Below are 14,556 nucleotides of genomic sequence, written 5' to 3'. Positions count from 1 at the left end.
TTTTCAAGGCAGCTACTGTATGGCAGAGAGGGCACTCATTGGTCTGGTAGTCTGTTTAATTTCACTATCAGTGTCTTTGAGCCTATTCTCCTGAACATTCTTATTGAAGACATATATGTGATCTAATTTACAATCAGACTTTACAAAGGTGGAAGGGACAGTTAAATACTGGATGAAAAAGTCTGGAGTAAAAAAAGATTTCAATGAGCTAAAATGCTGGGACGAATCAAGTAAGATGTAACGTGGATAAATGCAGTGCTAGACTTGGGATAGAAATAGTAAATTACATACTTTTAGACTGGGGGAAACATGGCTAGACAGTTGCTTTTGGGAGAAAAAAGATCTTTAGGATTTTAATGGATTGCAAACTCATGAGGAAGCTAAAGAATGACAAGGCAGCTGAGAAAGTTCAGTTCTCTTATGCTTCATTAAATAGAAGGTATGATGCCTAGAACACAAACGATTCATCTACGCTCCCATTTCCAAAATCTCGAGGCTATCTTTGTCTCTCCCTCTTCCCTCACATCCAATTGGTCGGCAAATCTTGAGTCCACCTTTCACTCTATTACAACCCCAACACCACCATCCTAACGTAGGCCCTTGTTTCAATGGCATTTTTATCAAGATCTGAATCCCTATTGAGATCTTAGAGCTGCCATGAGACAGCTAGGTGGCACAGTCTATCCACTGCAGGGTGCTGGGCCTAGAGTTGGGAAGACTAGAGTTGAAATCTGGACTCAGACATTTACTTGTTTGTGACTCTGGGCAAATCACTTTACCTTGGTCTGTGCCTCAATTTCCTCAACTATAAAATGGGGATATGAAGAGGCAACAGCCCGTTCCTGCCCTCAGGGAACTTCCAATCTAACGGAGGATCAAGAACTTCAGTTTCTTCATCTGTAAAATGGAGACAGTGACTGTAGTACTTGAAAAGGCTGCTGCAAGGCTCAAAGAAGATCATTTATACAGTGCTTTTACACTGAAGCGATATAGTCGTGTCTTACTGGCCTTCTCCATCTCGAGCATCTGCCATTCTTTCCTTTCTGTTCCATGACTTACCAAGCCCCGCTTAAGAGGTGTATTGGATTGTGAACTAGAGCTCTGCACACAGCGGGCACTCAATGTTTGTACGCATGCGCATACCCGTGTGTGTGTGTGTGTGTGTGTGTGTGTGTATTTACAAGCTTAAATGCAGCAAGTTGAGTCACTGATAGGGAGAGGGAAAATGATGGCCAAGGATTCCTTTTCCCTACACAGGTTCTCTAACAAGGTTAAGATGATGGGTGGGGCTGGAAGGGGGCTAGAGAATTAGACAGTGAGACAAGGAGGGGAGAGAGCTTCCAGAGAGAAAGACAAAGCCACTCACATCTTTTCTAGATTTCATTTTAATTCATTACAGTGATAAGATGGATCACAGTAGTCAATGTGATAGGTATTTTTTTTTTAAAAAGTCTGGTTTCAAAATTATGAATAATCTGGTAGTTTAAATACTTCAGTAGCTTTTAATTTTTTCCTAATGATTTCTTCATAGAAAATTTCTAGTAATGAGTTCTAGACTGGTGGATGGATGCCAAGTGATCTAGCTGCATTTTCTGTAATGTGCTATGTGAAAAGAACTTATAGAAGAAGCATTCACTCCTTTTAGCTGGATGGTTAGATGAATGGCAACTGCAAATGATTCCCTTAGTGAGGACACTTTGACCTCTCTGCAGAGGTTACCATTATCTATGTTTTCTATATTAAAAGCACAACATTTTAAGAAATTCTTTTTAGGATAAAAACCTATAGGAACAAATGTACTGATGCTTAATGCAGACAGAGAAGACGTGATGTCGAAGGACCACCAGGATACCTTTAGAGTTCGTTGTGTTGAAGACCTCTTGAGATTCTAGTGGACAAGTCTTGTAAGTGCTTCTTTACCTAAAGATGGAAAATCTTTTTTTTACTAGTTGGGCAGGCAATTATAAACTCAATGGCATAAGATCAGTGCTAGATATCCTGATAGAAACCAAAATGAAAACACGAACTTCAGCATTGATCTTGATTTCCACTCACCCACTCGTCTTGGATATACCATCAATATCACAAAAGCAACTCAACAGAAGTACAAAACATCTACTAAATAATAAAAAAACAAAAAAGAAAAACAGCAGGAAGCAAGTGAGACTGAAACAGGAAAGCAGACTGTGATGTGGCAAGGTCCAGTCCTAGAATTAGAAACCTGGAATTCAAGTCCTCGAACTTAATAGCTGTGTGACTGGGGCGGGAGGGATGGTGGTGAGTGACTTTTCTGAGCCCTACTTGCTCCTATGAGAGGTGATACCTGACCCTCCCTCCTCTTAAGGTCATTATGAGAAGGAGCCTTTGCAGATTCCTATGTGTTATGGACCAGTGAGGTAGTCATACTTGGATCACCAGGCCATTTTGTTATTTTAAAAGCCAGAGAATGGAATGGAAATGACCAAGTGCTTCCCTTACCACCATGCTGCGTGAGTGAAGTGTTTTCTCTTTCATTTTACAAAGAAAGGATCAAAGCCTCGGGGAGCTGATGTGACCTGCCCCAGCCTTTGGACTGAGGCCCCTGCTCTTTCCCCGGGGTGCTCAGAAGAATTGGAAATAGTGCAGAGACTGTGTCTCTCCTTGTAGACGTAGGGTTTCTTCCATTTAAAAAAATATCATATTAAAACCTGTAGATTGCTTCTACTGTAGTAACTACACTGAATGTGTGTTATTAAATCTTCAATCTCCATGTAGACACGGAAAAAAAGGGTTGCACGACCTGGCTGAAGTGTTTGTTTACCTTATTTCTCCCTTTTGTATTCCTCTGCTAACATTTGTTAACTTTCATCTTCCATCTTCACAACAGAACTGCTAAATTCAGGGTATAAATAACAATAAGCTTTAGTCTTGTTACTAATAACACTATATCCTTTACAGAATAATTTTATTGTGGTGACTACTATTAAATAAGGGGCACGTCCTACTACAATCCTTCAAAGGGCCATGATTTAATCAATGTGTACTACCTCTTCCAAGGCAACTTGCATTTTCTCCAAACTGTCTTGGTGAATTTCTGTGGCCAAAACTGTCATCACTTAGTAGTCAAGGTCAAGTCTCCACTCTTTACTAAAGTGGTCTTCAATGCCAGGCCTATTGTCCACTGACTAATCTGCACTCAAAGCCTTTACATCTCAGTGGGAAGGTCCGGCGTTACTTCCACACCACCACAAGGCATCAGAGGAGCTTTAGGGTGGGGGGCACACAGGCTCCACGCAGGAAAGAGCCACTACCTAATGCAAGAATGGTGTGGGGCTCTCACTCTTCTGGTGGTTGTGTGAATCTGTATTTTCCAGGCTGCACTTCCCTAAGCACCACCTATTACTATCATACCCATCTCTTTTAAGCTCTAGTGCAAAATGTCAAAGATTTCAACGTCCCCTTCTCCACGAGGCCTTCTCAGATCCCTCACTTAGAAATGATCTCTCCTTCATCTGCTGTGCTAGCATTTCACATACTTCGAGTTCATTTTTAACTTTTTTAACTAAAAATCAATTTTTCTCTTCCACCAATGCAAAGGAGGGAGAGGCCTTGCAACAAATACACAAATAAAATAAATCCCCACACTAGCTATTTCCAAAAATTCTACATGTGACAGTGCCCCGAGTGTACGGCTTCTCTCCATCGTCAGTCCTCTGGAGTCATGGCTGGTCACTGCCCCAATCAGAATACTGAAGAATGCTCACTTCACTTTGTGTCAGTTCATGCAAGTTTTCCAAGGTTTCACGAAACTGTCTTTCATCATTTTTATGGCAAAATCATTTTATGCAGATACTGTATCTGTTCAGTGATTTCCCAACTGATGGGGACCTTCTTACTTTCCAGTTCTTTGCCACTATAAAAAAAATCAGGCACTCTAAATATTTCAGTGCATATGATTCACTATCTTCTTTTTCTGACCTCTCTTAGAGGTAGCTGGTGGCATAGGGGATAGAGCACTGGACTCTAAACTGGGAATACCTGAATTCAAATCCAGTCTCAGACACTTACTAGCTGTGTGACCTGGGTAAGTCAATTAACGGGTTTTTTTGCCTCAGCTTCCTCACCTGTAAAATGGGGATAACAAGGGCACCAATCTTGAAGGGTGGTTGAGAAGATCAGATCAGATAATATTTGTAAGAAGTACTTATCACAGTGCCTGAACACAGAAGGCACCATATAAATGCTTATTCCTGGCCTTCCTCTACTCTGGGATACAGGCCTAGTAGTTGTATCCCTGGGTCAAAGAGTACATGCGCAGTATAGTGACTTCTGGGCCATATTCCAAAGTACTTAAAAGAATGGCCGAGCTCTGCTAACAGTGCATCACCATGCCTACTTCTCCATCTGTCCTCCAATGCTGCCAGTCTGATGGGTATGAGGTAGAACTTCGGGCTTTCTTTGAAGTGCATTTCTTTACTAGTGACCTGGAACGTTTCTTCATTTGGCTATTGACTGCTTAGCGTTCTCAAAGACTGATACAGGGACGCCTAAGGGGGTCCACAGGGACAAAATTACTTTCGTAATAATACTATACATAAAATACATAATATGTCTTTGGGGGGGGGGGTCCTCAATAATTTTTAAGAATGTAAAGGGATCCTGAGACCGGAAAGTTTGAGGACTACGGTCTTAGATCATTTCTCTAATAATAGCAACAGTTCACATTTACATGGTGTTTTCCTCACAAAAACTCTGTCAAGTAGGGAGTTTAAGCATGACCATCCCCAATTTACAGATGAGTAAACAGGCTCCCAAAGGTTAGATGATTCGCCCACATCTGGACATCTAGGGTTGGGACCTGACTCCAGATCTGGGCCTCCTTTACACTCCAATGTAACTGCCTCCCATGCGCTTCTGGGCAGTGTGGCAGAGGGGCCTATACCTGAATCCTAGTCCTGATATCTCTTGGCTAGTTGTTAGTAGGTGGGGCCAATTCCTTTTTTTTTTTAATATTTCTCAGTTACTTTTTATTGTTGTTGTTTTTTCTTTTGGGAGTGGAGGCAGGGCAATTGGGGTTAAGTGACTTGCCCAAGGTCACACAGCTAGTAAGTGTCAAGTGTATAAGGCTGGATTTGAACTCAGGTCCTCCTGACTCCAGGGCCACTGTTCTATTCACTGTGCCACCTAGCTGCCCCAGGGCCAATTCCTTTAACTTCCCTGCAATTCAGGTGTGAAGGACAAGGAGAGCTAACTCTTCTCACCTCTTATGGTATTAATATTTGATGGGATCCTTCTTAAGAGACTGTCAGCTGCTAGAGGGCAGGGACTGGATGCTTCAGTGTTTGCTGAGTGAAATAAGAAAGTGATGCCCTTCAGAATTCTATATGTTTGAAGAAGTGTGTGCTTCATGGCTTCGGGATTGTTGGGTCAGATGTCTTAGAATGAACAGTCCTGGAGAACACCTCCCACCAGAGGCTGCTGGGGAGTATAAAGGAGCAGAGGACCATGGGAAAGGCCCTGGCTGGAGCGTCACACATGCAGGGTTTGAATTTCAGGGCTGTTGCTCAAAGGCTCAGGGTCATTTAGCAGAAAGAGAACTGTTTTTGGAGTTGTTAAACCTGAGTCCGGGCTCTGGCTTTGAACATCCTTGTGAGTTAGAACATACCCCTTAACCCTGAATTTCCCAGTCTATAAATGATGCTAATAAGATTCTAACTCTCCACCTTACCAGGTCTCAAGAAAACATTCTGTAAACCTTAAAAAGCAGTTGAAATGTGATGTGTTATTATTTACCAAGCTTAATTTTTGTTATGCTCAAAAATGTTTCCAACCTCTTATCCTAAAGACATTCTAGTAGCACCAGGTTCCCTAGATCAGGGTTTCTTGGTTACGCTCCCCCACAAGGTCCAAAGTGTCCTGTGCCTAAAAGTGGTTCGGATTCAGTAATCATCAAATCAATGCACTTTAACCTCAAATAACCTACATTACATGCTGCTGTTCCTAGAGGCAGAATTCTCCTTCTGAAGGCTAACAATCTCATATCCAGCTTCAGATGGACTCCCCACAGAGCTGCACAGGAGGGCAATCTGGTTTTCTGCCTTTAGTGGATCTGACCACCTCTCAGGTAGTGGACAGCCAGACCTGAAATCTCATTTAATTCTGTATTTCCTTGGATTAGTCTACCAGGAGTGGGGAGACTGCTCTTTAAGGCCTCATGTGGCCTTAAGGCTGTAGGTTCCTCACTCCTGGTCTGCACATTTTCAGCAACAGCATTCCAGTTTAGGCTCCCACATAGGACTGAAGCAATTGCCACGGCCAATGGTGTTACACAACTCTTGCATTAAGCAGTGGTTCCTCCCCATTGAGAACCCTGGGGAGGAGGCCCGTGTGCCTGGACATCCCATTCTTCTGTTGCAATGTGGCCTTGGCTCCTTTTAAGGGTGAAGTTTGGGTTTTCCATTTAACTCAGATCTATCTACAGTAATGAAACACTAGGGAAATGGGAACTTACTAGATTCACTTAGTAAACTGTACACTGGAAATAACTGAGGGGTAGGGGAAGAAATTAAAATGCTAAAGTAGCTCTAAAGTCAGACACGTGAAGGCTTAAGTCCATCAATCAATTAATGGCCACCACTGGAATATAAGTGCCTACACTGACTCATTTATTCTCATTCAGTAAACATTAAGCACCTACTGTGTATACTGGGGAAGATACTGCCCTCATGTAACTTTCTAGGCTAGTAGAGGGATAAAATGCAAACTTATACAATTATACTTAGCCTAGTGGTTTCTATTTACTCCTCTGACTAGGGTCTTTTTTTTTTTTTTAAACAACAGAATGAAAAAATAAGAACGCACCACTGCACAATACACCACTATGATATGTTAACAGCCCTTACTGAATACTAAGACATTAGGAGATGGACATATCACTGGATTAAGAACAGGAGTGTCAGGTCATGTGCAATCCTAGGAACCCAAATAAAAAGATGGCCTTTCCGCTTTGTTTACAAGTAACAAAGTGCCAGTCCTGGCCCTACCTAGTCTCTCCCACTTGTGACTCATGTGCGGAAGGCTGAATGTAGAGGGAGGTGACCTGGACCACACATGGGGCATCTGTACTTGGAAGCAGCCTGCCCAGGGCTAAGTCACTTCCCCTTTGTAAAACTCTGGTTTCCTCTTCAATAGGAGAAACAACATGACTCTGCACAATCTACATCATAGACTGGTTGTATCAAAGGCCCTACGTAAGTGTAAGCGATAGTGATGAACAAGCTCTGGGGGAACCATCAAGCTAATGGGCCTAGCATATGGGCCCAGGGTACGTCTGCTGCCTGAGGACCAACCCATCAACAATGGGGGAGGCTTGCCACAAGTACATGGGCTGCAAGGTGCTAAATTTTCAGCCACAGAAACTCACCAAGACCATTTACTTAGGCACAGGCTGTGATCTGAACTGGGGAAGGGTATACCCACAGGGACAAAATGAGGAATCCCCAAAGTGCTAAAGAATAAATGCCAGATGATTTCCAAGGCTCCTTCCAGTTCCAGTTGTGATGATCATAAGTGATTAAAAACCTACAGCATGTAGACACATCAGTAATACAAACCTTGTAGCCCAATTCTTTAGTCTTTTCTTCTAACATGGCATACTTCTCTTTATTCCTGCTGAGGTGCTCTTTATCTCCAGTTCCTTCTACATGCTTTAGCTTTTGATGAGAAATTTCCAGCTGTTTCTGATAATGATGATGCTTTTCAATTTTGGCTTCAAAGTGTTTAAGCTCCTCCTACAACATACAGTTGATAATAAATAACTTCGTTTCTATCGTGTTCTTGATGCGAACCTGAGTCCCTAAAAAATGTTCACAATAAACTTTTTCATAAGTAACTACAAGTAATGGCTTTGGATGTAAGACTTAGATACTTCAGGGTGAAGCCAAACTATCATTCATGCCTGTTGGAGCAGGGGGAAGGTTTTACTGTCAGGAATTTAAATCCATTGAGTTTTTTAAATTAGTAAATTTACCTTCTTAAATCACCAGTTATGTTCTTAACTGACACTGTTATTCAGTAGGGACCATGTATTGGCATGAACGAATTTATCACAGCAAAGAGGAAAGACCCTGCAGGGGCTTGGCCACTAATGCGCAAATCATTTTCCCTCTGTGGGTCTCAGTTTTCTGATGAGAAGGTTGGACTAGATCAGAGGCTCCCAAATTTATTTGGCCTACTGCCCCCCTTTCAAAAAAAGAAATTCTTTAACCCTTTAACTTTTCTTTTTTTTTTTTTTTTTGAAATCAGCATCATTTCAAACTACTACTGTCCTCCTAAATCAGTCCAGCCCCCCCTCAGGGGGTGGTATTGCCCACTTTGGGAACCTATGGTCACTAGATGGTCTCTAAGGCCTTTCCCTGACATTCTATGAAGCTACGGAAATGAAGAGGCACTGCCAGATGTTCCTTCCTCTCCTCTGTCATAGGAATGAAGGGAAGGAGACAAAGGGGTTTTAACTTATGCTTGCTCCTATCTTCCTACTTGAGACTGGAAGGGGGCGAGGGGCAGAATCTGGTAACTGTCTGCTATGTTACTTCTGGGGCGAAAAAAGGTAGCTTAGCATTTTGGAAAGATAAAAGATATTTAAAAAACACTGTTCAGATTACATCTGGAGTGCTGTGTCCAGTTTTTGGTGCTTCATTTTAGATTCAGTATGAAGAATTTTCTAATAATTACAGTTCTTCCAGGATGGAATGGGCAGTCTAAGAAGCAGCAAGTTCCCTGTGACTGGAGGTATTCAAGTAGTACCTTGGAAGGAATTCTTATAGGGGTGGGGCTTGGGCTAGCTAGCTTAACGCTGAGAATCTATGACCCTATGGAAGAATTATTTTGAGCTTTCTCACCCGGAATGAATCCAGTTCCTTCTGAGTAAAGTTTGCCGTTTTAGCCATGTCCCACAAATCAATTACTCTTGGTTCTTCAAACTCTAAAAGAAAATAAAAAATGTAAAAACCATGGCAGGTACTAACAGGTGACTAACATTCGGAAATAAAGACATTTAAACGTATGATCCAAAATACCTGAATTAATCCTAAAACAACCACCTACCCCTTCTGATTTAAATCACTGATTTTCCTTCCTTCACAGATTTTAATACATGGTTTTCATAAGGAAGCAAACAGGAATGTATCATTAGAGCAGGCTTCCCCACAACGACGCCATGCAGCGAGAAGTGCAAGTATCATTTCTCCCCTTTGGCAGAGGCGGTGATGGAGACTTAAATCACTTCCCCATCTTTAAAATGAGAGGGCAGGACTGGCTGGTCCCAAAGGCCTCTCCCAGCTCTTACACCTTAGGAATCCCAATCCAACATTAAGCAATGATTAATTACGTGCTAAAAATGACTAAGTTCAGCCCTTAAGAAACTGACAATCCCAAAGTGGGGATATGATCAGTGAGCAGAGTCTGCTAAGGGTGGATGGAAAGTGCCAGAGGCCCGTGGGAAGAGGAGGCAGCGATGCCGCCAGTGCTAAAGAACAAGCAGGATTTCACTCGGGAGAAAGATGTGGAGGAAGTGCGCTCTGGGTAGGGGAGCCGAGCCAGGAGAAGGCAGCTGCTAGTCCAGTGGGTGAGGAGGAAAGGCATGAAGTAAGGCTGGGAAGGAAGACTGGAGATGTCCTATGGAAAGGCCTTAAATGCTGAGCAAGGGCGTTATCCTAAACGAGCATGGGAGTGACACGGTCACATCAGTGGATCAGAGCTGTTTTTCTGGCAGTTCTATACTGGGAAATCTGCTCTTACTCCCGTGCAAGACACACGCTACCGTCAAAGCACAAAGTGAAAAGAGGAGGGCCAAAGTCAGAACCCAAGGGGACACTCACCCTTAGGAAGTAAGACAGCAGTATCATAGAAATGAAGGGAACAGGAAATTTAGGGCAAAGAGGTGAAGAAAATGATGTTGAGGAGGATGAGAACGGGCTGTTAGATCTGGTATTCTGGAGGTCCACGGTGACCTTGGAGAGAACACTTTGGGGAGAGTCAGAAGATGAAAGGAGTTGGGGCGTGAATGGGTCCTGAGAATGCAGAGGCACCAAGTTTATGCTTCTCATTTAAAAACTGAGGGAAAAAACACATTTAGGCTTTTATACTAATCAGAGATGTGGGCCAGAAGGTGTTTGCCCAATTTCTTCTCCCTTTCATCCTCCTTTCCACAGATGTTTTTAAGAACTAACCTGCTTACCCTGCTCTCTGTTGTTTCTTGTAGCTCACAATCAATATATGGTGAATGCTCCAACTTTAATGCTGTTCAGTAACTGAGGTACCAGAAAATATTTTAGTTGTTCCATAAGAATAATCTTCGGAGAAGACACTCATACATCCTACCACTGTCTCATCAACTTTTTGTCCCCACAAACCTTAACATGACTCAAACTTTAATATTGGAAAACAATAATTTGTGATGGAGCCAAGATGGCAGCATAGAGGAAGCACTCAGCCGAGATCTCCTAACATTCTCCAAACAACTTTAAAAAAACATCACAAATCAATTTCTGGAATGGCAGAGACAACAAAAGGTCAGGGTGAGACATCTTCCCAGCCCAAGACACTTAACAGGCTGGAAGGAGGGTCTGTGACACTGAGGTAGGGCCTGTGGGCCTTAGAGGAGGTCTCAGAGGCAGCAGTAGCTTTGGGAACTATCAGCCAGGCAGGATAAGGAAACTAGGTAACAAGTCAGATCACAGGGGACTCCTCTGCTAGTACTGAGCAATTCAGCTGCCCATATGAAGTTCCAGGGTGGAGAACGGTGTTTTTCCTCAAAAGGAAGCAGGGGCCCTTTCTGGGTAAAGGCAAGTGTGAGACCAGGAGGGCAGTGACCACATTTCTCCCCAGATCACACATATTAGAAACACCAGAAACTTTCAAACCCCCGTGCTACTGAACAGCAGCATGAAAAAGCACGAAGCTTGGGGCAATGTATCTCCTCCCCAGGTGAACAGAGACCAACTTTAACATAAAATGAAAAGTCAAGAAATGAGCTGGAAAAATGAGCAACAACAAAGAACCTGATCATAAAAGGCTATTACAGTGACAGAAAAGATCAAGATAGAAATTCAAAGACAACAATGTGAAAACTGCTGCAGGTTAAGTTTCAAAGAAAAATGCAAATTGGACGCAAGCCCAATAGGAATGGCTGCAAGAGCAACAAGAAAAATTTTTTAAAGTCAAAAAAGAGCAGCAGAAGAAAAATTGGGAAAAGAAATGAGATGGACACAAGAAAAACTATGGAAAGACAAGTAACAGCTTGGTAAAAGAAGTACAAAAGCCCAGTAAAGAAGGCAATTCCTTAAAAACTAGAACTGGGCAAGTGGAAGCTAATTAAGAAACAATAAAACAAAGTCAAAGAATAAAAGAAGAAAATTTGAAATATCTCATTGAAAAAACAACTGACCTGGAAAATATATCAAGGAGCAATTAAGTTAAAAATTATTGGGCTATCTGAAAGCCATGATCAAAAAAAGAGCCTTAGACATCATATTTAAAAAATTCATCAAGGAAAACTGCTCCTATATCATAAAATCAGAGAATAAAACAGAAATTAAAAGAATCTACCAATCATCTCCTGAAAGAGATACAAAACCCCCAGGAATAGTATAGCCAAATTCCAGAGCTCCTAGGTCAAGGAGAATTTATTGCAAACAGCCAAAAAGAAATCATTCAAATACCATGGAACCACAGTCAGGATCACACAAAATTTAGCAGCTTGCATGTTAAAGGAGTGTAGGGGCTTGGAAAATGATTTTCAAGAAGGCAAAGGAGCTGGGATTACAACTAAGAATAACCTTATCCACTGGGTATAATCTTTCATGAGAAAAATAGACACAATGAAATAGAGGACTTTCAAGCATTCCTGATGAAAAGAGCTGAATAGAAAATTTGACATTCAAACACAAAATTCAAGAAAAGCACGAAAAGGCAAATAGAAGTGAGAAATCACAAGGGACTTATTAAACTTTTCATAGGAAGATGATATATGTAAATCCTAAGAACATTATCATTAGTACAGCAGTTAGAAGAAGTCTATACAGAGAGAGGCCAGGGATGTGAGTTGACTGCGATGGGAAAATCTCTAAAAAAAAAAAAAATATGGAGGGTTGAATTGGGAGAAGGGGACAAGGAAAAGGAGAATAGGGAAAATCATCTCACATTAAAGAGGCATGCAAGGAAGACCTTTTACAGTGGAGGGGAAAATGGGGTTTCAAATGGGCATCTGAACTGGTTCAAAGAGAGAAGAATATATATGCACTCATGGTATAGAATATATTCTGGTATAGAAATCTATCTTACCTAAATGGGAAGTAGGAGGGAAAGGGAGAGGGAGGATGGATTAAGGGAGGCAGTGGTCAGAAGTAAAATAAGACTTCTGAGGCGGAATAGAGTAAAAAAGAGAGAAGGATAAATAAAAGAAAAAAGGATGGATAGAAAGTAAGCAAAACTGTGAATGTGATGAGCTCATCCACAAAACAGAAGTGGATAGCAGAATGGATTAGAAACCAGAATCCAACAATATGTTGTTTACAAGAAACACATTTAAAACTTTTGAAATGTGTTTGAAATGTTTGTTTGAAATGCTTTTCAAAATTTTGCTAAAAGGTACCAGAGACAATGAAGTAATATAAACACACACCAAATGGCAAAGCACCCAAATTCTGGAAGGTAAAGTTAAATGAGTTACAGAAGGAAATAGACAGCACAACTACAACTGTGGGGGACTTCAACTTCCCCCTCCAAGAACTAGATAAATCTAACCATAAAATAAATAAGAAGTTAAGGAGACGAATCGAATATTAGAAAAGATAGATATGACAGACCTCTAGAGAAAACTGAATGAGAATAGGAAGAAGTATACCTTCTTCTCAGCTGTACATGGCACCTTCACAAAAGCTGACCATTGTATTAGGACAGAACCCAAATGCAAAAAAGCAGAAATATTAAACGTACCCTTTTTGTAATAAAAATGACATTCAATAAAGTGCCAGGGAACCACAGACTAAAAATTAATTGGAAAAAAATCATAGAAACAATAATTTCATTAACGAGAATGACAATGAGACAACATACTAAAATCTGTGGGATGCAGCCAAAGTAGTACTTAGGGGAAAATCTCTAATTGTGTCCATCAATAAAAGATAGAGATCAATTAGGTATGCATCTAAAAAATTAGAAAAAGAACAAATTTAAAATCCCCAATTAAATAACAAAATGGAAATCTTGAAAACCAAAGGAGAAATTAATAAAATTGAAAGTAAAAAAGCCATTGAAGTAATAAAAGTAAAAAAAAAAGCTGGTTTTATGGGAAAAAACCCAATAAAACAGATTACTCCACTGGTTAATCTGATTAAAACAAAGAAAGAAGAAAACCAAATTACCAGTATCAAAAATGAAAAGGGTACTACCAATGAAGATGAAGTTAAATTAATGATTAGGAACTATTTTGCCCAATTACATGCCAGTAAAACCAACAATGTAAGTGAAATGGATTAATATTTACAAAACTATAAATTGCCCATGTTAACAGAAAAGGAACCAGTATAAATAATTCTATCTTAGAAAAAGAAATTGAATAAGTCCTAAAGGAACTCCCTAAGAAAAAAATCCCAGGACCAAATGAATTCTACCAAACATTTAAGAAACAATCCCAATACTATATCAACTATTAGAAAAAATAGGTAAAGGAGTCCTACCCAAATTCTTTTTGACACAAATATGTTTTTGATAACCTAAACCAATGAGAGAAAGAAAACTATAGGTCCATTTCCCTAATGAATACAGATGTAAAAATTTTAAATAAAATACTAGGAAGGAGATTATAGCAATTATACCAGGAATGCAGGACTGGTTCAAAATTAAAATTCTGAGAATAACTGATCATCTCAATAACAAAAATAATATGATTATATCAACAGATGCAGAAAAAGCTTTTCACAAAATACAACACTCATTCCTACGATTAATACTAGAAAGCATAGTACTAAATGGAGTCTTTCTTAAAATGCTAAGTGATATCTATCTGAAACAAGAGCAAGTATTATCTGTAATGGGGATAAACTAGAAGTCTTCCCAATAAGTTTAGCAAAAACATCCATTATCATCGCTGTTATTCAATATTTTATTAAAAATGCTAACTATAGCAATAAGAAACTACTATATGATATCTATACATAATGATACATATATGTGTATAATATAGTGAGATATATTCTTATAGGAATAAGAATAGGCAATGAGGAAACAAAACTATCACTCTTTGTAGATGATATGATGGTACTTTTTGTTGTGTTGCTCAGTTGTGTCTGACTCTTCATGATGCTATTTGGGGTTTTCTTGGCAAAAATACTAGAGTGGTTCACCATTTACTTCTCCAACTTATTTTATAGATAAGGAAACTGAAGCAAACAGTTATACTTATAGGTTAAGTATCTTGATCAGGGTCTGTAAGCATCTGGGGCCAGATTTGAACTCTGGAAGAAAAGTCTTTCTGACTCCAGGCCAGACACTCTATCTACTGTGCCACATGGCTGC

General features: G+C 40.4%; 1 protein-coding gene across 1 annotated transcript in view; it reads right to left on the bottom strand.

Annotated features, from left to right (window-relative positions):
• Positions 1–1,362: 1,362 nt before the first annotated feature.
• Positions 1,363–14,556, bottom strand: part of LRPAP1 (LDL receptor related protein associated protein 1) — a 49,148-nt gene continuing 35,954 nt past the window's right edge. Inside the window, exons 6-8 of the mRNA XM_036764352.1 lie at positions 8,880–8,962; positions 7,593–7,769; positions 1,363–1,920 (exon numbers count right to left, since the gene is read on the bottom strand). Coding sequence (XP_036620247.1) covers positions 1,855–1,920; positions 7,593–7,769; positions 8,880–8,962 — 326 coding nt within the window. The 3' untranslated portion in view covers positions 1,363–1,854. The remainder of the gene's footprint in view (positions 1,921–7,592; positions 7,770–8,879; positions 8,963–14,556) is intronic.

The sequence above is a fragment of the Trichosurus vulpecula genome, chromosome 6 (assembly GCF_011100635.1).
Source record: "Trichosurus vulpecula isolate mTriVul1 chromosome 6, mTriVul1.pri, whole genome shotgun sequence".
NCBI lineage: Eukaryota > Metazoa > Chordata > Mammalia > Diprotodontia > Phalangeridae > Trichosurus > Trichosurus vulpecula.
Note: the sequence above shows the minus strand (reverse complement) of the source record. Positions and strands in the feature narration are given on the sequence as shown.